This window comes from Panulirus ornatus, chromosome 48, assembly GCF_036320965.1.
Source record: "Panulirus ornatus isolate Po-2019 chromosome 48, ASM3632096v1, whole genome shotgun sequence".
Classification (NCBI taxonomy): Eukaryota; Metazoa; Arthropoda; class Malacostraca; order Decapoda; family Palinuridae; genus Panulirus; species Panulirus ornatus.
The window spans coordinates 13,869,891-13,895,706 of record NC_092271.1 but is presented as its reverse complement, the minus strand read 5'-3'; the positions used below and the strand labels follow the sequence as shown (position 1 = coordinate 13,895,706).

Genomic DNA, 25,816 nt, shown 5'->3' with positions numbered 1-25,816 from the left:
GTATGTGGGTGGGTTGGGCCATTCTTTCGTCTGTTTCCTTACACTACCTCGCTAATGCGGGAGACAGCGACAAAATATAAAGAATAATAAAAATAAATGAGGAAGTAAAACTTGTTCTTCAAAATAATCCAGGTCACAGTTACTGGGATAGACACGAGTGAGTAGAGAGTTCCAAAAAAAAAGTTCCAAAGTGTAAGGAAAGGAAAAATGATCAAAACAGTCCACTCTTGAGTAGCCAAAAGCCACACAGTAAACATGTGATGCAGCAGCTTGCTAAGTATTGCATGGTGTAGTCATTGGCATAGGCACACAAGCAGCCAGCTCTCAGAAGCTTTAACCAAAGTAATACTTATATAAAAGAAAAAGTGAACCAACATCATGGCATATAGCAAGTGGGTCAAGTTTAGAAGTTAGCTTGGGAGAGTTTATAAGTCAGACTGCTTTTGACCCAACTTTGTCAAGTAAGGATGCAGAGCTAGAACCATCCCAAAGGTGAGAGCAGTGTTCCATACAAGGTCAGGTCAATCCTTTGTACAAATGGAGCAACTGTTCAGAGGAAAAGAAATTTTGACATCTAAACACAGCTCCCATTTTCTTATAGAGGAAGACTTAGCTATTTACATTCATAATGATCTAAAATATTAATTTTCAGTCATAGCATGGTAAGATATGGTTGTTTATGTACTGTCTTTAATACATTAGAACAAACTATCAGGATGTACTGTCTTTAATACATTAGAACAAACTATCAGGATCTGAAAGACAATTGATATTAATGGAAACTCCTTTCCCCATCTCTCTGTTCAATCGAGGTTATGCTGGAATAATGATTATAATAATAATAATAACATGCAGGAGGGTGAAAGGAGGGCAAAGAATAGAGTGAATTGGAGCGATGTGGTATACCGGGGTTGACGTGCTGTCAGTGGATTGAATCAAGGCATGTGTATGGGGGTGGGGTGGGCCATTTCTTTCGTCTGTTTCCTTGCGCTACCTCACAAACGCGGGAGACAAAAAAAAAAAAAAAAAAAAAAAAAAAAAAAAAAAATAATAATAATAATAATAATAATAACCATGGAAAGCTGTGTAGGTATGTATATTTGCGTGTGTGGACGTATGTATATACATGTGTATGGGGGTGGGTTGGGCCATTTCTTTCGTCTGTTTCCTTGCGCTACCTCGAAAACGCGGGAGACAAAAAAAAAAAAAAAAAAAAATAATAATGATAATAATTATTTCTTCTTTCATACTATTCACCATTTCCTGCGTTAGCAAGGTAGCGTTAAGAACAGAGGACTGGGCCTCTGAGGGAATATCCTCACCTGGCCTCGTTCTCTGTTCCTTCTTTTGGAAAATTAAAAAAAAACGAGAGGGGAGGATTTCCAGCCCCCCGCTCCCTCTCCTTTTAGTCGCCTTCTATGACAGGCAGGGAATACGTGGGAAGTATTCTTTCTCCCCTATCCCCAGGGATAAATAATAATAATAATAATAATAATAATAATAATAATAATAATATACATAATATACATAAGCAAATGGATTTGTATGTAGCATTTATGGATCTGGAGAAGGCATATGATAGAGTCGCTAGAGATGCTCTGTGGAAGGTATTAAGAATATATGGTGTGGGAGGCAAGTTGTTAGAAGCAGTGAAAAGTTTTTATCGAGGATGTAAGGCATGTGTACGTGTAGGAAGGGAGGAAAGTGATCGGTTCTCAGTGAATGTAGGTTTGCGGCAGGGGTGTGTGATGTCTCCATGGTTGTTTAATTTGTTTACGGATGGGGTTGTTAGGGAGGTGAATGCAAGAGTTTTGGAAAGAGGGGCAAGTATGAAGTCTGTTGGGGATGAGAGAGCTTGGGAAGTGAGTCAGTTGTTGTTCGCTGATGATACAGCGCTGGTGGCTGATTCATGTGAGAAACTGCAGAAGCTGGTGACTGAGTTTGGTAAAGTGTGTGAAAGAAGAAAGTTAAGAGTAAATGTGAATAAGAGCAAGGTTATTAGGTACAGTAGGGTTGAGGGTCAAGTCAATTGGGAGGTGAGTTTGAATGGAGAAAAACTGGAGGAAGTGAAGTGTTTTAGATATCTGGGAGTGGATCTGGCAGCGGATGGAACCATGGAAGCGGAAGTGGATCATAGGGTGGGGGAGGGGGCGAAAATCCTGGGAGCCTTGAAGAATGTGTGGAAGTCGAGAACATTATCTCGGAAAGCAAAAATGGGTATGTTTGAAGGAATAGTGGTTCCAACAATGTTGTATGGTTGCGAGACGTGGGCTATGGATAGAGTTGTGCGCAGGAGGATGGATGTGCTGGAAATGAGATGTTTGAGGACAATATGTGGTGTGAGGTGGTTTGATCCAGTAAGTAACGTAAGGGTAAGAGAGATGTGTGGAAATAAAAAGAGCGTGGTTGAGAGAGCAGAGGAGGGTGTTTTGAAATGGTTCGGGCACATGGAGAGAATGAGTGAGGAAAGATTGACAAAGAGAACATATGTGTCGGAGGTGGAGGGAACGAGGAGAAGAGGGAGACCAAATTGGAGGTGGAAAGATGGAGTGAAAAAGATTTTGTGTGATCGGGGCCTGAACATGCAGGAGGGTGAAAGGAGGGCAAGGAATAGAGTGAATTGGAGCGATGTGGTATACCGGGGTTGACGTGCTGTCAGTGGATTGAATCAAGGCATGTGAAGCGTCTGGGGTAAACCATGGAAAGCTGTGTAGGTATGTATATTTGCGTGTGTGGACGTATGTATATACATGTGTATGGGGGTGGGTTGGGCCATTTCTTTCGTCTGTTTCCTTGTGCTACCTCGCACACGCGGGAGACAGCGGCAAAAAAAAAAAAAAAATACATAAGTATACGTATGTAAGTAGGAGAGATGGCCAGAGAGTGTTATTGGATTACGTGTTAATTGACAGGCGCGCGAAAGAGAGACTTTTGGATGTTAATGTGCTGAGAGGTGCAACTGGAGGGATGTCTGATCATTATCTTGTGGAGGCTAAGGTGAAGATTTGTATGGGTTTTCAGAAAAGAAGAGTGAATGTTGGGGTGAAGAGGGTGGTGAGAGTAAGTGAGCTTGGGAAGACTTGTGTGAGGAAGTACCAGGAGAGACTGAGTACAGAATGGAAAAAGGTGAGAACAATGGAAGTAAGGGGAGTGGGGGAGGAATGGGATGTATTTAGGGAATCAGTGATGGAGTGCGCAAAAGATGCTTGTGGCATGAGAAGCGTGGGAGGTGGGTTGAGTAGAAAGGGTAGTGAGTGGTGGGATGAAGAAGTAAGATTATCAGTGAAAGAGAAGAGAGAGGCATTTGGACGATTTTTGCAGGGAAAAAATGAAATTGAGTGGGAGATGTATAAAAGAAAGACAGGAGGTCAAGAGAAAGGTGCAAGAGGTGAAAAAGAGGGCAAATGAGAGTTGGGGTGAGAGAGTATCATCAAATTTTAGGGAGAATAAAAAGATGTTCTGGAAGGAGGTAAATAAAGTGCGTAAGACAAGGAAGCAAATGGGAACTTCATTGAAGGGCGCAAATGGGGAGGTGATAACAAGTAGTGGTGATGTGAGAAGGAGATGGAGTGAGTATTTTGAAGGTTTGTTGAATGTGTTTGATGATAGAGTGGCAGATATAGGGTGTTTTGGTCGAGGTGGTGTGCAAAGTGAGAGGGTTAGGGAAAATGATTTGGTAAACAGAGAAGGGGTAGTAAAAGCTTTGCGGAAGATGAAAGCCGGCAAGGCAGCAGGTTTGGATGGTATTGCTGTGGAATTTATCAAAAAAGGGGGTGACTGTATTGTTGACTGGTTGGTAAGGTTATTTAATGTATGTATGACTCATGGTGAAGTGCCTGAGGATTGGCGGAATGTGTGCATAGTGCCATTGTACAAAGGCAAAGAGGATAAGAGTGAGTGCTCAAATTACAGAGGTATAAGTTTGTTGAGTATTCCTGGTAAATTATATGGGAGGGTACTGATGGAGAGGGTGAAGGCATGTACAGAGCATCAGATTGGGGAAGAGCAGTGTGGTTTCAGAAGTGGTAGAGGATGTGTGGATCAGGTGTTTGCTTTGAAGAATGTATGTGAGAAATACTTAGAAAAGCGAATGGATTTGTATGTAGCATTTATGGATCTGAAGAAGGCATATGATAAGAGTTGATAGAGATGCTCTGTGGAAGGTATTAAGAATATATGGTGAGGGAGGCAAGTTGTTAGCAGTGAAAAGTTTTTATCGAGGATGTAAGGCATGTGTACGTGTAGGAAGAGAGGAAAGTGATTGGTTCTCAGTGAATGTAGGTTTGCGGCAGGGATGTGTGATGTCTCCATGGTTGTTTAATTTGTTCATGGATGGGGTTGTTAGGGAGGTGAATGCAAGAGTTTTGGAAAGAGGGGCAAGTATGAAGTCTGTTGTGAATGAGAGAGCTTGGGAAGTGAGTCAGTTGTTGTTCGCTGATGATACAGCACTGGTGGCTGATTCATGTGAGAAACTGCAGAAGCTGGTGACTGAGTTTGGTAAAGTGTGTGAAAGAAGAAAGTTTAGAGTAAATGTGAATAAGAGCAAGGTTATTAGGTACAGTAGGGTTGAGGGTCAAGTCAATTGGGAGGTAAGTTTGAATGGAGAAAAACTGGAGGAAGTAAAGTGTTTTAGATATCTGGGAGTGGATCTGGCAGCGGATGGTACCATGGAAGCGGAAGTGAATCATAGGGTGGGAAAGGGGCCAAAAATCCTGGGAGCCTTGAAGAATGTGTGGAAGTCGAGAACATTATCTCGGAAAGCAAAAATGGGTATGTTTGAAGGAATAGTGGTTCCAACAATGTTGTATGGTTGCGAGGCGTGGGCTATGGATAGAGTTGTGCGCAGGAGGGTGGATGTGCTGGAAATGAGATGTTTGAGGACAATGTGTGGTGTGAGGTGGTTTGATCGAGTAAGTAATGTAAGGGTAAGAGAGATGTGTGCAAATAAAAAGAGTGTGGTTGAGAGAGCAGAAGAGGGTGTTTTGAAATGGTTTGGGCACATGGAGAGAATGAGTGAGGAAAGATTGACCAAGAGGATATATGTGTCGGAGGTGGAGGAAACGAGGAGAAGTGGGAGACCAAATTGGAGGTGGAAAGATGGAGTGAAAAAGATTTTGAGTGATCGGGGCCTGAACATGCAGGAGGGTGAAAGGCGGGCAAGGAATAGAGTGAATTGGATCGATGTGGTATACTGGGGTTGACGTGCTGTCAGTGGATTGAATCAGGGCATGTGAAGTGTCTGGGGTAAACCATGGAAAGTAGAGTGGGGCCTGGATGTGGAAAGGGAGCTGTGGTTTCAGGCATTACTGCATGACAGCTAGAGACCGAGTGTAAACGAATGGGGCCTTTGTTGTGTTTTCCTAGCGCTACCTCGCACATATGAGGGGGGAGGGGGATGGTATTCCATGTGTGGCGAGGTGGCAATGGAAATGAATAAAGGCAGACAGTGTGAATTGTGTGCATGGGTATATATGTATGTGTCTGTGTGTGTATATATATGTGTACATTGAGATGTATAGGTATGTATTTTTGTGTGTGTGGACGTGTATGTATATACATGTGTATGGGGGTGGGTTGGGCCATTTCTTTCGTCTGTTTCCTTGCGCTACCTCACAAATGCGGGAGACAGCGACAAAGCAAAATAAATAAACATAAATAATAATAATAATTGACAGGCGTGCGAAAGAGAGACTTTTGGATGTTAATGTGCTGAGAGGTGCAACTGGAGGGATGTCTGATCATTATCTTGTGGAGGCTAAGGTGAAGATTAGTATGGGTTTTCAGAAAAGAGGAGTGAATGTTGGGGTGAAGAAGGTGGTGAGAGTAAGTGAGCTTGGGAAGGAGACCTGTGTGGGGAAGTACCAGGAGAGACTGTGTACAGAATGGAAAAAGGTGAGAACAATGGAAGTAAGGGGAGTCGGGGAGGAATGGGATGTATTTAGGGAATTAGTGATGGATTGCGCAAAAGATGCTTGTGGCATGAGAAGAGTGGGAGGTGGGCTGTTTAGAAAGGGTAGTGAGTGGTGGGATGAAGAAGTAAGAGTATTAGTGAAAGAGAAGAGAGAGGCATTTGGACGATTTTTGCAGGGAAAAAATGCAATTGAGTGGGAGAAGTATAAAAGAAAGAGACAGGAGGTCAAGAGAAAGGTGCAAGAGGTGAAAAAAAGGGCAAATGAGAGTTGGGGTGAGAGACTATCAGTAAATTTTAGGGAGAATAAAAAGATGTTCTGGAAGGAGGTAAATAGGGTGCGTAAGACAAGGGAGCAAATGGGAACTTCAGTGAAGGGCGTAAATGGGGAGGTGATAACAAGTAGCGGTGATGTGAGAAGGAGATGGAATGAGTATTTTGAAGGTTTGTTGAATGTGTCTGATGACAGAGTGGCAGATATAGGGTGTTTTGGTCGAGGTGGTGTGCAAAGTGAGAGGGTTAGGGAAAATGATTTGATAAACAGAGAAGAGGTAGTAAAAGCTTTGCGGAAGATGAAAGCCGGCAAGGCAGCAGGTTTGGATGGTATTACAGTGGAATTTATTAAGAAAGGGGGTGACTGTATTGTTGACTGGTTGGTAAGGTTATTTAATGTATGTATGACTCATGGTGGGGTGCCTGAGGATTGGCGGAATGCGTGCATAGTGCCATTGTACAAAGGCAAAGGGGATAAGAGTGAGTGCTCAAATTACAGAGGTATAAGTTTGTTGAGTATTCCTGGTAAATTATATGGGAGGGTATTGATTGAGAGGGTGAAGGCATGTACAGAGCATCAGATTGGGGAAGAGCAGTGCGGTTTCAGAAGTGGTAGAGGATGTGTGGATCAGGTGTTTGCTTTGAAGAATGTATGTGAGAAATACTTAGAAAAGCAAATGGATTTGTATGTAGCATTTATGGATCTGGAGAAGGCATATGATAGAGTTGATAGAGATGCTCTGTGGAAGGTATTAAGAATATATGGTGTGGGAGGCAAGTTGTTAGAAGCAGTGAAAAGTTTTTATCGAGGATGTAAGGCATGTGTACGTGTAGGAAGAGAGGAAAGTGATTGGTTCTCAGTGAATGTAGGTTTGCGGCAGGGGTGTGTGATGTCTCCATGGTTGTTTAATTTGTTTATGGATGGGGTTGTAAAGGAGGTAAATGCAAGAGTCCTGGAAAGAGGGGCAAGTATGAAGTCTGTTGGGGATGAGAGAGCTTGGGAAGTGAGTCAATTGTTGTTCGCTGATGATACAGCGCTGGTGGCTGATTCATGTGAGAAACTGCAGAAGCTGGTGACTGAGTTTGGTAAAGTGTGTGGAAGAAGAAAGTTGAGAGTAAATGTGAATAAGAGCAAGGTTATTAGGTACAGTAGGGGTGAGGGTCAAGTCAATTGGGAGGTGAGTTTGAATGGAGAAAAACTGGAGGAAGTGAAGTGTTTTAGATATCTGGGAGTGGATCTGTCAGCGGATGGAACCATGGAAGCGGAAGTGGATCATAGGGTGGGGGAGGGGGCGAAAATTTTGGGAGCCTTGAAAAATGTGTGGAAGTCGAGAACATTATCTCGGAAAGCAAAAATGGGTATGTTTGAGGGAATAGTGGTTCCAACAATGCTGTATGGTTGCGAGGCGTGGGCTATGGATAGAGATGTGCGCAGGAGGATGGATGTGCTGGAAATGAGATGTTTGAGGACAATGTGTGGTGTGAGGTGGTTTGATCGAGTAAGTAACGTAAGGGTAAGAGAGATGTGTGGAAATAAAAAGAGCGTGGTCGAGAGAGCAGAAGAGGGTGTTTTGAAATGGTTTGGGCACATGGAGAGAATGAGTGAGGAGAGATTGACCAAGAGGATATATGTGTCGGAGGTGGAGGGAACGAGGAGAAGAGGGAGACCAAATTGGAGGTGGAAAGATGGAGTGAAAAAGATTTTGTGTGATCGGGGCCTGAACATGCAGGAGGGTGAAAGGAGGGCAAGAAATAGAGTGAATTGGAGTCATGTGGTATACAGGGGTTGACGTGCTGTCAGTGGATTGAAGCAAGGCATGTGAAGCGTCTGGGGTAAACCATGGAAAGCTGTGTAGGTATGTATATTTGCGTGTCTGGACGTGTGTATGTACATGTGTATGGGGGGGGGGGGTTGGGCCATTTCTTTCGTCTGTTTCCTTGCGCTACCTCGCAAACGCGGGAGACAGCGACAAAGTATAAAAAAAAAAAAAAAAAAAAAAAAAAATAATAATAATAATAATAATAATAATAATAATAATAATAATAATAATAAAGCTTGTAGATTTATGTGCTGAAAAAGGACTGGTGATTGGGATACCTGGTTTAAAAAGAGAGATATACATAAGTGTAGGTACGTAAGTAGGAGAGATGGCCAGAGAGCATTATTAGATTATTAGATTAATTGATAAGCGAGCGAAAGAGAGACTTTGGGATGTAAATGTGCTGAGAAGTGCAACTGGAGGGATGTCTGATCATTATCTTGTTGAGGTGAAGGTGAAGATTTGTAGAGGTTTTCAGAAAAAAAGAGAGAACGTTGGGGTGAAAAGAGTGGTGAGCGTAAGTGAGCTTGGGAAGGAGACTTGTGTGAGGAAGTACCAGGAGAGACTGAGTACAGAATGGAAAAAGGTGAGAACAAAGGGCATAAGGGGAGTGGGGGAGGAATGGGATGTATTTAGGGAAGCAGTGATGGCTTGTGCAAAAGATGCTTGTGGCATGAGAAGCGTGGGAGGTGGACAGATTAGAAAGGGTAGTGAGTGGTGGGATGAAGAAGTAAGATTATTAGTGAAAGAGAAGAGAGAGGCATTTGGACTATTTTTGCAGGGAAATAATGCAAATGAGTGTGAGATGTATAAAAGAGAGGCAGGAGGTCAAGAGAAAGGTGCAAGAGGTGAATAAGAGGGCAAATGAGAGTTGGGGTGAGAGAGTATCATTATATCTTAGGGAGAATAAAAAGATGTTCTGGAAGGAGGTAAATAAAGTGTGTAAGGCAAGGGAACAAATGGGATTTCAGTGAACGGGGCTAATGGGGAGGTGATAACAAGTAGTGGTGATGTGAGAAGGAGATGGAGTGAGTATTTTGAAGGTTTGTTGAATGTGTTTGATGATAGAGTGGCAGATATAGGGTGTTTTGGTCGAGGTGGCGTGCAAAGTGAGAGGGTTAGGGAAAATGATTTGGTAAACAGGGAAGAGGTAGTAAAAGCTTTGCATAAGATGAAAGTGGAAGGTATTAAGAATATATGGTGTGGGAGGCAAACTGTTGGAAGCAGTGAAAAGTTTTTATCTAGGATGTAAGGCATGTGTATGTGTAGGAAGAGAGGAAAGTGATTGGTTCTAATTCTCAAAGAATGTTGGTTTGCGGCAAGGGGGTGCGATGTCTCCATGGTTGTTTAATTTGTTTATGGATGGGGTTGTTAAGGAGGTGAATGCAAGAGTTTTGGAAAAGGGGGCAAGTATGCAGTCTGTTGTGGATGAGAGAGCTTGGGAAGTGAGTCAGTTGTTGTTTGCTGATGATACAGCGCTGGTGGCTGATTCATGTGAGAAACTGCAGAAGCTGGTGACTGAGTTTAGTAAAGTGTGTGAAAGAAGAAAGATGAGAGTAAATGTGAATAACAGCAAGGTTATTAGGTACAGTAGGGTTGAAGGACAAGTCAACTGGGAGGTAAGTTTGAATGGAGCAAAACTGGAGGAACTGAAGTGTTTTAGATATCTAGGAGTGGATTTGGCAGCGGATGGAACCATGGAAGCGGAAGTGAATCATAGGGTGGGGGAGGGGGCGAAAGTTCTGGGAGCGTTGAAGAATGTGTGGAAGTCGAGAACATTATCTCGGAAAGCAAAAATGGGTATGTTTGAGGGAATAGTGGTTCCAACAATGTTATATGGTTGCGAGGTGTGGGCTATGGATAGAGTTGTGCGCAGGAGGGTGGATGTGCTGGAAATGAGATGTTTGAGGACAATATGTGATGTGAGGTGGTTTGATCAAGTAAGTAATAATAGGGTAAGAGAGATGTGTGGTAATAAAAAGAGTGTGGTTGAGAGAGCAGAAGAGGGTGTTTTGAAATGGTTTGGTCACATGGAGAGAATGAGTGAGGAAAGATTGACCAAGAGGATATATGTGTCAGAGGTGGAGGGAACGAGGAGAAGTGGAAGACCAAATTGGAGGTGGAAAGATGGAGTGAAAGAGATTCTGAGTGATTGGGGCCTGAACGTACAGGAAGGTAAAAGGCGTGCAAGGAATAGAGTGAATTGGAACGATGTGGTATACTGGGGCCGATGTGCTGTCAATGGATTGAACCAGGGCATGTGAAGCGTCTGGGGTAAACCGTGGAAAGTTCTGTGGGGCCTGGATGTGGAAAGGGAGCTGTGGTTTTGGTGCATTATTACATGACAGCTAGAGACTGAGTGTGAACGAATGTGGCCTTTGTTGTCTTTTCCTAGCGCTACCTCATTAACATTTGGGGGGAGTGGGTTGTTATTTCATGTGTGGTGGGGTGGCGATGGGAATGAATAAAGGCAGACAGTATGAATTATGTACATGTGTATATATGTATATGTCTGTGTGTGTATATATATGTATACATTGAGATGTATACGTATGTATATTTGCGTGTGTGGACGTGTATGTATATACATATGTATGTGGGTGGGTTGGGCCATTCTTTCGTCTGTTTCCTTGCACTACCTCACTAACGCGGGAGATAGCGACAAAGCAAAATAAATAAAATATAAATAAATGATAATCATAATAATAACAATAGAGGATGTGTGGATCAGGTGTTTGCTTTGAAGAATGTATGTGAGAAATACTTAGAAAAGCAAATGGATTTGTATGTAGCATTTATGGATCTGGAGAAGGCATATGATAGAGTTGATAGAGATGCTCTGTGGAAGGTATTAAGAATATATGGTGTGGGAGGCAAGTTGTTAGAAGCAGTGAAAAGTTTTTATCGAGGATGTAAGGCATGTGTACGTGTAGGAAGAGAGGAAAGTGATTGGTTCTCAGTGAATGTAGGTTTGCGGCAGGGGTGTGTGATGTCTCCATGGTTGTTTAATTTGTTTATGGATGGGGTTGTTAGGGAGGTAAATGCAAGAGTCCTGGAAAGAGGGGCAAGTATGAAGTCTGTTGGGGATGAGAGAGCTTGGGAAGTGAGTCAGTTGTTGTTCGCTGATGATACAGCGCTGGTGGCTGATTCATGTGAGAAACTGCAGAAGCTGGTGACTGAGTTTGGTAAAGTGTGTGGAAGAAGAAAGTTAAGAGTAAATGTGAATAAGAGCAAGGTTATTAGGTACAGTAGGGTTGAGGGTCAAGTCAACTGGGAGGTGAGTTTGAATGGAGAAAAACTGGAGGAAGTGAAGTGTTTTAGATATCTGGGAGTGGATCTGTCAGCGGATGGAACCATGGAAGTGGAAGTGGATCATAGGGTGGGGGAGGGGGCGAAAATTTTGGGAGCCTTGAAAAATGTGTGGAAGTCGAGAACATTATCTCGGAAAGCAAAAATGGGTATGTCTGAAGGAATAGTGGTTCCAACAATGCTGTATGGTTGCGAGGCGTGGGCTATGGATAGAGTTGTGCGCAGGAGGATGGATGTGCTGGAAATGAGATGTTTGAGGACAATGTGTGGTGTGAGGTGGTTTGATCGAGTAAGTAACGTAAGGGTAAGAGAGATGTGTGGAAATAAAAAGAGCGTGGTTGAGAGAGCAGAAGAGGGTGTTTTGAAATGGTTTGGGCACATGGAGAATGAGGAGGAAAGATTGACCAGAGGATATACGTGTCGGAGGGGAGGAACGAGAGGGAGACCAAATTGGAGGTGGAAAGATGGAGTGAAAAAGATTTTGTGTGATCGGGGCCTGAACATGCAGGAGGGTGAAAGGAGGGCAAGGAATAGAGTGAATTGGAGCGATGTGGTATACAGGGGTTGACGTGCTGTCAGTGGATTGAATCAAGGCATGTGAAGCGTCTGGGGTAAACCATGGAAAGCTGTGTAGGTATGTATATTTGCGTGTGTGGACGTGTGTATGTACATGTGTATGGGGGGGGGGGTGGGCCATTTCTTTCGTCTGTTTCCTTGCGCTACCTCGCAAATGCGGGAGACAGCGACAAAGTATAAAAAAAAAAAAAAAAAAAAAAAAAAATAATAATAATAATAATAATAATAATAACAATAATAATAAAAACAATGCAACCACGCATGATACATCAAATGCAAAGAACAGCTTATATCACTTAAAATACATTCAAGAAAATCATCTGGCATATCTAGCAACTGCCTCAATCTTTGACACAACAAGATTCACGAAAAATATTCAAATTCACCATTCCAACGACTTTAAAAAAATTCATCTAAAGCTTCTCAATACTTTGAAATTCACTACCATTTTCTGTTCAATCAGGATTTCATTAACAGAATAGTAAAAAATACATTTATTTACCTGTTTGACTTCCTCTCTTTCCTTCCTTGAATTCTTGCATAAATACTTTTCCAATCACTACATCATCTGGATCTTTAAAGACTGTACTAAAGACTACTGTGACTCTGTCTGCCTTGGCTTCTACATACCTGTCAAATAAAAGTTTTGATAAATAGCAAATATGTTTTTTGCACAGTGCAAGCTTATCAGTAATCACTGACAACTTGCTTACATCTACTATACCATTTGGATATAATAAATTCCAAGGGCAAAAGAAAAGATTAAAAATTCCAACAGTGAGCATGCTCATGACTGTCAGTGTAATGACAATGATTACAACATCCCTAGGATAGATTCACTTGCAACCATTCTCAGTTTGAAAGTGTAACGAGTTGTCATAATCATGTCAGATGAGCTAATAAATGATGAACAAATTCTGATAATGAACTATAATCTGGTTTTATATTAACACAAGTAACAAGTGGACATATGGAGAGAATGAGTGAGGAAAGGTTGACAAAGAGGATATATTGTGTTAGAAGTGGAGGGAACAAAGAGAAGCGGGAGACCAAACTGGAGATGGAAGGATGGAGTGAAAAAGATTTTGAGCAATTAGGGCCTGAACATGTGTGAGAGAGAAAGGTATGCATGGAACAGAATGAATTGGAACAGGGCCTGAACATGCGTGAGAGAGAAAGGCATGCATGGAACAGAATGAATTGGAACAATATGCTGTTCATGGAATGAACCAGGTTAAGCGAAGAGTCCAGGGTAAGCATTGGAAAGGTCTCTGGGGCCTGGATGGATTGGACTGGATTATAAAATTCAGGCTTATAAGCCAAACACTGGAGCTTCTAAGGCTATTCAGCACTCTTCTGGGGCCTGGATGTGGATAGGGAGTTGTGGTTTTGGTGCATTACACAGGATAGCTAGAGAATGAGTAAGCGGATTTGGCCTTTTTCGTCTTTTTCCTTGTGCTACCTTGCTGACACAGGAGGTGGCGATGCTGTTTCCTGTAGGGTGGGCTGGTGCCAGGAACCGATGAAGGCAAGCAAGTATGAATGTGTACATGTGTATATATGCATGTGTATGGGTATGTATATGTATGTATTTATTTGTAAGTTGATATGTATATGTATGAATTTATGTTTATGATATGTATTTGTGTGTATGTATTAATGGCAGGAGCATGAGGTAAAAAGATTTGGCAGTAGTAGCCAGGAGGAACATTAGGTAGCAGCCTCAGCAAACACTGTGCTAGAGCTGCCTTCTGCCAATGGCCTGTTAAGGGTGAGGCACTAAAGACTATTGCCATGGCCACCCCCTTGAGGAAGTTCCAGATTGAACATGTCTCAAAGACATAGATAAACAGATAGTGTGTATATGAGTGCTAATAAAAACCACAGCTCCCCATCCACATTCAGGCCCCATAGACCTTTCCATGGTTTACCCCAGGTGCTTCACATGCCCTGGTTCAGTCTACTGACAGCACATAGACCCTAGTATACCACATCATTCCAATTCACTCTATTTCTTGCATGCCTCCCACCCTCCTGCATGTTCAAGCCCCAATCGCTCAAAACCTTTTTCACTCCATCCTTCCACCTCTAACTTGGTCTCCCACTTCTCCTTGTTCTGTCCACCTCTAACACAAATATCCTCTTTGTCAATCTATCCTTACTCATTCTCTCCATATGTCCAAACTATTTCAGCAAACCCTCTTTCTGCTCTCCCAACCATACTCCTATTTTTTCCATACATCTCTCTTACCCTTACATTACTTACTCAATCAAACCACCTCATACCACATACTGTCCTCAAACATTTCATTTCCAATACATCCACCCTCCTCAGTACGACCCTATCTATAGCCCATGCTTTGCAACCATATAACATTGTTGGAACGACTATTCCTTCAAACATACCCATTTTTGCTCTGCGAGATGATCTTCTCTCCTTCCACACATACACATTCTTCATCGCTCCCAGAACCTCTACCCCCTCCCCCACCCTGTGACTCACTTCTACTTCCATGGTTCCATCTGCTGCTAAGTCCACTTCCAGATATCTAAAACACTTCACTTCCTGGAATTTTTTCTTCATTCACTTACCTCCCAATCAACTTGTCCCTCAACCCTACTGAACCTAATAACCTTGCTCTCATTCACATTTACTCTCAACTTTCTCCTTACACACACTTTTCCAAACTCAGTCACCAACCCCTGCTGTTTCTCACATGAATCAACCACTAAAACTGTAACATCGGCAAACAATAACTGACTCAATTACCAGGCCCTCTCATCACGACAGACTGCATACTTGCCCCTCTTTCCAAAACTCTTGCATTCACCTCCTTAATAACACCATCGATAAACAAATTAAACAACCATGGGGACATCACACACCCCTGCCACAGACCAACATTCACTGGGAACCAATCACTCTTCTCTCTTCCTACTCGTAAACATGCCTACAATCCTTGGTAAAAACTTTTCACTGCTTCTAACAATTTACCTCCCACACAATAATAAATTTTAGGGAGAATAAAAAGATGTTCTGGAAGGAGGTAAATAAAGTGCGTAAGACAAGGGAGCAAATGGGAACTTCAGTGAAGGGCGCAAATGGGGAGGTGATAACAAGTAGTGGTGATGTGAGAAGGAGATGGAGTGAGTATTTTGAAGGTTTGTTGAATGTGTTTGATGATAGAGTGGCAGATATAGGGTGTTTTGGTTGAGGTGGTGTGCAAAGTGAGAGGGTTAGGGAAAATGATTTGGTAAACAGAGGAGAGGTAGTAAAAGCTTTGCGGAAGATGAAAGCCGGCAAGGCAGCAGGTTTGGATGGTATTGCAGTGGAATTTATTAAAAAAGGGGGTGACTGTATTGTTGACTGGTTGGTAAGGTTATTTAATGTATGTATGACTCATGGTGAGGTGCCTGAGGATTGGCGGAATGTGTGCATAGTGCCATTGTACAAAGGCAAAGGGGATAAGAGTGAGTGCTCAAATTACAGAGGTATAAGTTTGTTGAGTATTCCTGGTAAATTATATGGGAGGATATTGATTGAGAGGGTGAAGGCATGTACAGAGCATCAGATTGGGGAAGAGCAGTGTGGTTTCAGAAGTGGTAGAGGATGTGTGGATCAGGTGTTTGCTTTGAAGAATGTATGTGAGAAATACTTAGAAAAGCAAATGGATTTGTATGTAGCATTTATGGATCTGGAGAAGGCATATGATAGAGTTGATAGAGATGCTCTGAGGAGGGTATTAAGAATATATGGTGTGGGAGGAAAGTTGTTAGAAGCAGTGAAAAGTTTTTATCGAGGATGTAAGGCATGTGTACGTGTAGGAAGAGAGGAAAGTGATTGGTTCTCAGTGAATGTAGGTTTGCGGCAGGGGTGTGTGATGTCTCCATGGTTGTTTAACTTGTTTATGGATGGGGTTGTTAGGGAGGTGAATGCAAGAGTTTTGGAAAGAGGGGCAAGTATGAAGTCTGTTGGGGATGAGAGAGCTTGGGAAGTGAGTCAGTTGTTGTTCGCTGATGATACAGCGCTGGTGGCTGATTCATGTGAGAAACTGCAGAAGCTGGTGACTGAGTTTGGTAAAGTGTGTGAAAGAAGAAAGTTAAGAGTAAATGTGAATAAGAGCAAGGTTATTAGGTACAGTAGGGTTGAGGGTCAAGTCAATTGGGAGGTGAGTTTGAATGGAGAAAAACTGGAGGAAGTGAAGTGTTTTAGATATCTGGGAGTGGATCTGGCAGCGGATGGAACCATGGAAGCGGAAGTGGATCATAGGGTGGGGGAGGGAGCGAAAATTCTGGGAGCCTTGAAGAATGTGTGGAAGTCGAGAACATTATCTCGGAAAGCAAAAATGGGTATGTTTGAAGGAACAGTGGTTCCAACAATGTTGTATGGTTGCGAGGCGTGGGCTATGGATAGAGTTGTGCGCAGGAGGATGGATGTGCTGGAAATGAGATGTTTGAGGACAATGTGTGGTGTGAGGTGGTTTGATCGACCAAGAGAATATATGTGTCGGAGGTGGAGGGAACGAGGAGAAGAGGGAGACCAAATTGGAGGTGGAAAGATGGAGTGAAAAAGATTTTGTGTGATCGGGGCCTGAACATGCAGGAGGGTGAAAGGAGGGCAAGGAATAGAGTAAATTGGAGCGATGTGGTATATCGGGGTTGACGTGCTGTCAGTGGATTGAATCAAGGCATGTGAAGCGTCTGGGGTAAACCATGGAAAGCTGTGTAGGTATGTATGTTTGCGTGTGTGGACGTATGGATATACATGTGTATGGGGGTGGGTTGGGCCATTTCTTTCGTCTGTTTCCTTGCGCTACCTCGCAAACGCGGGAGACAGCGTCAAAAAAAAAAAAAAAAAAAAAAAAAAAAAAAAAAAAAAAAACAATAATAAAACCTCCCACAAAGCATCTCTATCAACCCTATCATATGCCTTCTCCAGATCCATAAATGCTATATACAAATCCACTTGTTTCTCTAACTATTTCTCACATATATTCTTCCATTTACATAATGTATTTTTTATAGCTTGTTTTTAAATACATACATTATACATCACCACACACAGAAAGAATAAACAAATAAACCAATTAAGATAAATGCTAAAGCTGTCTTTTCTGGCTGATCCATGCCATTGACTTCCCCAGCTAACCACCTGCATATCAGTGAAACATGTCAAAAACTGCCCATGACTGCCAAGTTGTGATAAAGCTTCAGCAAAAGGGACATCCTAATAAAAGCCACTTTTGCGTTTGAATCTACCTTAGAAAGTGGAACATTTTTGAAGTACCTAAGATGACAAAAGAAAAGTAGATGGGCAATTTGACAAGTTTGAAAAATTCTCATTTCGTATCTTAGTGAAGGATTCTAGCTTGGCTTTTGGGTTTAATGGGTAGAAAAAAAATTGAATAAGAATGTGAGGTAACTCTTATATGTCAGGATTTGTCTATGATGAAATTTCTGAGTGAAAATTTGTATTACAAACATGGAATGTCCTGTACATCCCTAAATAAAGTTTAATGATTCTATCTATACATATAGTTTAACAGTTTCAGGACATATTCCAAATTTGGTGAGCAATGAATTGCTGCTTATCTATTACGAACTACAAAACACAAAATTCAAGATGCAAATGCCTTTAGTCCATAAATTCTTTTTAATAATTTCCAAAAAATAATTGGTAGAGACAAAACATTATATAACAAAGAGCTGTATTTGTATTCTTACATTGTTTCTTCATCTCTGTAGTGAATGACTGCTCTCTTCTGGCCCTCCAGTCCCTGCTCCTGGAATTCAAAATATTTCTGGAAGACTGACGCAAAGCAGTTCCTCTTGAGGAGCCCTATCTTTTTGACCAGCGCCTGCCAGTCATCAGGTAGCTTTTCCAGGTCCAGAATGAGGGAAACATTGAAACCAGACTCTGGTTCAGCCATGAGAAGGCTACCATATTCTTGTTGGACAAGATCATCTGCTCCATGTTCTTGCAGTTCTTTGTAGAACTTTAATGAGATGCTCACCTGAGGAGAAAAATGTTTAACATTAGCATTATCAATAAATCTCAGTTACTTCAGTCTTCCAATCTATCCATGACTGTTTATCATGTCACATACAGAAAACCTCTGCATATGTGACTAGTTATCTTGTGCGTCAAGTATTCACCAGCTACTTCAACAACTGGAAATAAGAATATCTGAAAAGAATCAGGTCTGCCTTAGCAGAAATATAAGAAGGATAAAATATAGACAAAATTTCTAAAACCAATGTTATCAAATATACCAGACAAAAGAGAGGAGGGTAATTGGTTTCAGGCGAAGGTGGGTCTGTGGTAACAGTGTGATGTCACCATGGCTGCTAAATATCATATGGATGGGGTGGTGAGGGAGGTAAATGCAAGTCTTAAAGAGAGGAGCAAGTAACCAGTTTGTCAAGGGTAAGGGTACAGAGGTGTGGGAAGTTACTGTTTGCTGATGGCATAGAACTGGTGGCACATTCGAGCAAGAAATTGCAGAAGTTGGTTTCTAAGTTTGGAAGTCTGAGACAGGAGAGATTTGAGAGTAAATGTGAATGAAAGCATGGATATTACGTTTAACAGTAAAAATAGACAGTTGAGCTGTGAACATAAAGGGAAAACCTGAAGGAAGGTAAGCACTGTAAATGGTTGCGAGTGGACAAGGGCAACAAATGCATCCATGGGAGCATAAGCGAATGCATGGAAAGAGAGGTTATAACCTGAAAGGGCAAAGATGGACACATTTGAAGGTTCAGTAGTCTTTTGGGGTTGTATGGATGCAAGTTGCAGGGTCTAAGTGAGAATATATGAAAGAGGGTGAATATGTTGGAAATGAAATGTAATGTGAGGTGGGTTGATCAAGTAAGAAATAATATGGCATGCAAAAGGTGTGGTAATAAGAAGAGTATGGCTGAGAGATCTGAAAAGGGTGATGAAATGGTTTTGACATGGAGAAAATGAGAGGAAAGGATGACAAAGGGGGTATTTGCATCAGATGTGGATGGGACTAGGCAAAGGGGGAGACAGAATTGGAGATGAAAGGATGGAGCAGAAAGGGGCTTGAGTGCTTGAGGTCTGAACAGGAAGGATGGTATACAGCATGCATGAGATAGAGTGAATTAGAGAAATGTGGTATACAGGGAGTGATGTGCTGTCATTGGATTGAACCAAGGCATATGAAACAATCAAGGGTAACTATGGAAAGGTCTGGGGGAACGTTTAAGGATATAAGGGCTCTGGTTTCAGTGTGCTACGCTTAACAGATATAGAGAACATGAGAGCGAAAGAGGCTATTTCTTTGTTCCTGGCACTGCCTTGTTAATGCATTAAATGTTAAGAAAAAATCCACTACTCCATTTATGGGGATCTTTCAGCTTTCTTGATGCATTCTAACAAGGCTCAGGAACATGATCGACACACTTGAAATAAGAATTTTCTCTGAGTGTACTCCTTTTCATCCATTGACAATGACATACCCTTGCCAAATGTGACTCCTCACTTGCAGTGTAACCATAAACAAGCAGAGTTCTGCACCACCACAACAAGTACGTAAAAAAAAAAGCACTATCCTTAAGTTTTTATGTTAGAGAATGGCACTACAGAAACGGATTTTGACAAATACTCATGTGTCAGTACCCCTGCTTTCCTTATATATATTTTTCACTGCATACAAAGCATAAAATGTTGAGTATACTGCGTACAAACTTGAAATGCATGTAACTTACTTTCCACTCTGATAGTACTATAACTACTATACAGAGCTACTACCATAATTATAAAGAATGTGTCTTATATTCATGCTTAGCTAAGCTACCAAGACAACAGGAATTGTAGGGTTCATTTTGATATCCACCAAACCCATCCATAAAGACAATTTATTGTTGGGTGTAAGAGCATTGGTGAAAAAACATGTCAACAAAGGATTTGACACTGTTCCTGACACACCCCCACACAAAAGATACTGGACATCACGTCTGATCAACAAGCTAGAATACTCACAAAGCTACATCTATAAACCTTTCAAGCTCAACATTGTTGTTCCCCAAGGAGTTGTTCTTTCCCCTAACCCCTTTTTTTAAAAAAAACTTTTTTTACAAACATCAATTCCTTAATTATGTAAAACCCCTGGTAAAGAAGAAACCTTTCATATCAAATAAAACCTTTCAAACCCTCCAATAATCCCCCAAAAACCCTTACCCTCCAAACCTGTCCTTGCCAATTTATTTCCACAAACTTTTTTAAAACCCCCACCAAATCTTTTCCCCAACCCCCTACCTTTTCCCCCAAAAAAGACCAAAAAAAACCCAAAACTTCCATCAGAAACCAAAAAACCTTCCCCCCCAAATTTAAAAAACCAATATCCCCTCAAACAAAACCCCACAATAAACCCCTCCCAAACCCCCCAAAAAGCCCAAAAAACTTTCCCTTGTCCAGGGAATTTTTTTTCCCAAAAACTTTTTTTCTCCCCAAAATTTAAAGATTTTCCTTACCCCCTCTCATTTTTTTTTCAAAATTTTAAAAACCCCTTTGATCCTGCCCTTTTTTATAAAAAGAAATTTTTAAAAAAAAGGTCCCCCAAAAGGTTCCCTTTTTTCCCCAAAAAAACCTTTGTAATCACATTAAAATTTTCTAAACAACCCCCCTAAAAATTTTCCCAAAAAATTACCAAAAATCCACCCCCCTTTTCCCAAATTAAAAATTGGAGCCCCAAAAAAAATTTTTAACCAAAAATTCCTTTAAAAATAATTTTGTTTCCCGAGGGAAAGGATTCCACAATTCCAAAAAAAATTGGAAATTTTCGGGGCCCCCCCCCCCAAATATGATCCATTGGAGGGGGAAGGATGGAGTAAAAAAGATTTTGGGATCGGCCCTGAACATGCGGAGGGTGAAAGGGGGCAAGAATAAGGAAGGAAACATTGGTATACGGGGGTCAACGTGCTGTAAAAGGATTGAACCAGGGATGTGAAGCGTCGGGGGAAACCATGGAAATTTTGTGGGCCGGTTTGGGGAAAAGGGGAGCTGTGGTTCAGTGCATTACACATGATTCCCCAGAGACGAGTGTGAACGATGGCCTTTTTGTTGTCTTTTCCTAGCGCTACCTCATGCCTTTTCAGGGGGGGGGGTTTTGTATTTCTTGTGTGGCGGGGTGGCTAGGGAAATTTTGAATAAAAAGCAGGAAGTTTTTGAATTTTAAAATGTAAAAATTTTGGTTTTATATGTTATTTATTTTTTTGTGTGGGGGGTTTATTTTTTTTTTATTAAAGGGGGGGTAAAAAATATAAAAAAATAAAAAAAATAAAAAAAATATATATTTTTTTTTTATTTTTTTTTTTTTTATAAAAAAAAAAAATAAAAAAATTTTACAAAAACCCAAAAATTTATAAAACCCCAAAAAAATTTTGGCACAACAAATTTCCCAAAACCCCTCTGCCTTTTATTCATTCCCCCCCCACCTCCCCCAAAAAAAACATGGAATACCATCCCCCTCCCCCCTAATGTGTGCAGGTAGCGCTAGGAAAACAAAAAAAGGGCCCCCATTCGTTCACACTCATCTCAAGCTGTCATGAATTTTTGGAAAAACCACGCTCCCTTCCACACCCAGGCCCCACAAATTTCCGGTTTACCCCGACACTTCACATGCCCTGATCAATCCACTGACAGCACGTAACCCCGGTATACCCATGATCTAATTCACTCTATTCCTTTCCCCCTTTCCCTCCTGCATGTTTAGGCCCCCATCACTCAATTCTTTTCACTCCCTCTTTCCACCTCCTTTGGTCCCCCATTCTCCTCGTTCCCTCCCCCTCGATAAATTTATATCCCTTGGTCAATCTTTTCCCCACTCATTCTCTCCAGTGCCCAAAACCATTTCAAAAAACCCCCCTTCTGCTCTCTAACCCCTCTTATTTTTCCCCATCTCTCTTACCCTTTCATTTCTTACTCGATCAAACCCCCACACCACACATTGTCCTCAAAATTCTTTCCAGCACATCCCTCCCCCTGCCACAACCTATCCATAGCCCCCCCTCACAACCATACACATTGTTGGAACCCCTATTCCCTTTAAACATACCATTTTTTTTTCCGAGATAATGTTTTCGATTCCACACATTCTTCAAGGTCCAGGGTTTTCGCCCCCTCCCCCTCCTATGATTTACTTCCCTTTCCCTGGGTTTCCCTCCGCTGCCAAACCCCTCCCAATATCTAAACACTTTCTTCCCCCAGTTTTTTTCCCTTCAAATTACCCCCAATTGACTTGACCCTAACCCTACTGTCCTAATAACCTTGCCTTATTTACATTTACTCTTAACTTTTTTCTTTCACAACTTACCAAACTCAGCCCAGCTTTTTCAGTTTCTCATATGAACAGCCCCCGTGCTGTTTCATCGGGGAACAACAACTACTCACTTCCCCAAACTCTCTCATCCCAACAAACTGCTACTTGCCCCTCTTTCCAAAACTCTTGCTTTTCTAAGTATTTTCATACATTCTTCAAAGCAAACACCTGATTCACTCCCCTACCCCTTCTAAACCCCACTGCTCTTCCCAATCGATCTTTTAATGCTTCACCCTTCAATCAATACCCTCCCATTAATTACCAGGAATACTCAACAAATTATACCTCTGTAATTTGAGCACTCACTCTTTCCCCCTTTTCCTTTGTACAAAGGCACTTGCAAGGATTCCCGCCAATCCTCAGGCCCTCACCATAATCTACATACATCAAAAAACCCTTTACCAACCAGAAACAATACAGTCCCCCCCTTTTTTTTAAAAATTCCACTGCAATACCACCCAAAACCGCTGCCTTGCCATTTTCATCTTCCACAAAGCTTTTATACCTCTCTCTGTTTACCAAATCTTTTTTCCCAAACCCCCCCCCCCCCCCTTCTTTGCACACCACCTCGACCAAAACACCCCAAACTTGCCACCACATAAAAACACATTCAATAAACCTTCAAAATACTCCTCCACCTCCTTCTCACATCACCACACTTAATATCACCTCCCATTAGCCCCTTCCTGAAGTTCCCATTTGCCCCCTTGTCTTACGATTTTATTTCCCCCTTTCCAAAAATCTTTTTTTTCTCCCAAAAATTTAAGAACCTCTCCCCCAAACCTCATTTGCCCTCTCTTTCACCTCTTGCCCTTTCTTGCCTTGCCTCTTTCTTTTATAATCCACATATTTGATTTTTTCCCCTGAAAAATCGCCCCAAATGCCTCTCTTTCTTTTCACATTTTTTCTTTTACCCCCACCATCATACCTTTTTTAAACCCCACCCCCCCCCCTTTTTTTGAAAAAGATCTTTTGCCAAGCCATCCGCTTCCCAAAATACATCCCATTCCCCCCCATCCCCTTAACCCCTTTTTTCTCACCTTTTTCCATTCTGTACTCAGTCTCTCTTGGACTTCCTCACACAAGCCCCTTTCCCAAGCATTACTTCCCACTTCTTCACCCAAATTCCCCTTTTCTTTTCTAAAAACCCCCAAGTCTTCCCCTTCGCCCCCACAAGTAATGTCAGACATCCCCTCCAGTTGCACCTCTCGACATTAACATCCAAAAGTTCTTTCACACGCCTATAAATTTAACACGAATCAAATAATGCTCTCTGGCCATTCCCTTCTTACAACTTTTATATTAGTATATCTTGCTTTTAGAAAGGTATTCCCAATCCCACCTTTTTCAGCAAATAAATCAAAAGTCTTCACCATTTCCATTTACAACACTGAACACCCCAGATACCAACAATTATTCCTCAACTGCCACATTACTCCCCTTTTGCTTCAAATACCATCACTATGCCCGTCTTGTGCATCAAACCACTAACACACCATTCAGCTGCTCCCAAAAACTTGCCTTCATGTCTTTTTCTCATCCCCAGGTGCATATGCCCAATAATCACCCCTCTCTCCACCACTTTCGTTTACCCTATAAATTTTAAGTTTACTTTCTTACACTCTACAATACTCCCAAACTTGTTTCAGGAGTAGTGCTCTCTTCCTTGCTCTTGTCCTCTCACTAACCCTAATTTTATCCAAAGACTTTCCCTAAACCACCCCCCTTTCCCTTCAGCTTCATTTTACTCAAAGCCAAAACATCCCGGTTCCTTTCCCCAAACATATACCATCTCTCCTTTTTTCTCATTTGGTTACATCCAACACATTTGACCCCCAATCTGGCCTTTAAAGGGGGATGAGCATCCCCGTGTGACCCCCTTTTCTGTTTCCCCTTTTAGAAAGTTAAAAAACAAGGGGGGGGAGGGTTTTGGAAAACCCCCCTCCCATCCCCTTTAGTTGCCCTTTTAGACACTGAGGGAAACATGGGAAATATTTTTTGTCCCCTTTTCCCCAGGGATAGGGGAAAATGGGTAGAGGTGTGCGCAGGAGGGGTGGATGTGCTGGAAATGAGATGTTTTTAGGGCAATATGTGGTGTGAGGGGGTTTACGAGTAAGTACTGTAATGGTAAGGAGATGTGTGGAAATAAAAAGGCGTGGTTTTAAGAGCAGAAGAGGGGGTTTTTATATGGTTTGGGCACAAAAAAGAATGAGTGAGGAAAGATTGACCAAGAGGATATATTTTCTGAGGGGAGGGAAGAGGAGAAAATGGGGACCAAATGGAGGTAAAAGGGGTGAAAAAAAAATTTTAAGTGATCGGGGGCCCAAATGAGGGGGGTGAAAAGCAGGCAAGGAAAAGTGAATTGGTCGGTGGGATACTGGGGGCGACTGCTGTCAGTGGGTTGAATCAGGGCATGTGAAGCGTCTGGGGTAAAAACCCTGGGAAATTTTTTGGGGCCCGGGTGTGGAAGGGAGCTGTGGGTTTTTGGGGTTTTTTACATGACAGTAGAGATGAGTTGAACGAATGGGGGTTTTTTGTCTTTTCTAGCGCTCCTCCCTACATGAGGGGGAGGGGGTTGTTATTTTATGTGTGTGGGGTGGCGATGGAATGAATAAAGGGAGACAGTTTTTAATTATGTACTGTGTATTATGTATATGTCTGTGTTGTATATATATGTATATGTTGAGATGTTTTTTTTATTATTTATTTGTTTGACGCTGTCTTGCGTTGCGAGGTGGGGAAAGGAAACAGGTATGCATATGTGCTGTGCGGATTGGTATATCAGTTATGTGGGTGGGGGGGGGCCATTTTTCTCTGTTTCCTTGCGCTACCCCGCTAATGCGGGAGACGCACAAAGCAAAAAATAAAAAATAAATAAATAAATATATATAATATTATATATATATTTTTAAAATTATATATATTATATAAATATAAAATTTATATATTTTTCCTGGGGATAGGGGAAAAGAAAAAACTTTTCCCCCGTATTTCCCCGCGTGTCGTAGAAGGCGACTAAAGGGAAGGGGTGGGGGGGGTGGAAATCCTCCCCCCTTTGTTTTTTTTTTTTTTTCAAAAGAAGGAACAGAGAAGAGGTCCAGTGAGGTATTCCCTCAAAGGCCCGTCCTCTGTTCTTAAGCACCCGCTACGCAGGAAAAAAAAAGGTTTGTTAATGTTCTGATGACAGAGGGGCAGTTAGGGGTTTGGTCGAGGTGGTGTGCAAAGTGAGAGGGTTGGGGAAAATGATTGGAAAACAGGAAGAGGAGTAAAAGCTTTGGGAAAGTGAAAGCCGGCAAGGCAGCGGTTTGGATGGATTGGTGGAATTTTTTAAAAAAAGGGGGGTGATGTTTTTGTTACGGTTGGAAAGGTTTTTTTAAATGTATTTATTTGGTGGGGTGCCTGAGGTTTGGGCGGAATCGTGCATAGTGCCTTTGTCAAAGGAAAAGGGGGAAAAGAGTGAGTGCTCAAATTACAAGGATAGTTTGTTGATTTTCCGGTAAATTATATGGGAGGGTATTATTGAGGGGGGAAGGGCATGTACAGGCTTTCAATTGGGGAAGAGCATGGGTTTCAAAGGGGGTAGAGGT

The 25,816-nt window shown here is 41.9% G+C and overlaps 1 protein-coding gene across 1 annotated transcript in view; it reads right to left on the bottom strand.

Moving 5' to 3' along the window:
* The window catches only part of Arpc2 (Actin-related protein 2/3 complex, subunit 2), a 52,697-nt gene that overhangs the window by 14,966 nt on the left and 11,915 nt on the right, over positions 1–25,816 (bottom strand). The window contains exons 2-5 of the mRNA XM_071690452.1: positions 18,613–18,685; positions 18,342–18,415; positions 17,611–17,940; positions 12,389–12,516 (exon numbers count right to left, since the gene is read on the bottom strand). Of these exons, the coding sequence (XP_071546553.1) occupies positions 12,389–12,516; positions 17,611–17,940; positions 18,342–18,415; positions 18,613–18,685 (605 nt within the window). The remainder of the gene's footprint in view (positions 1–12,388; positions 12,517–17,610; positions 17,941–18,341; positions 18,416–18,612; positions 18,686–25,816) is intronic.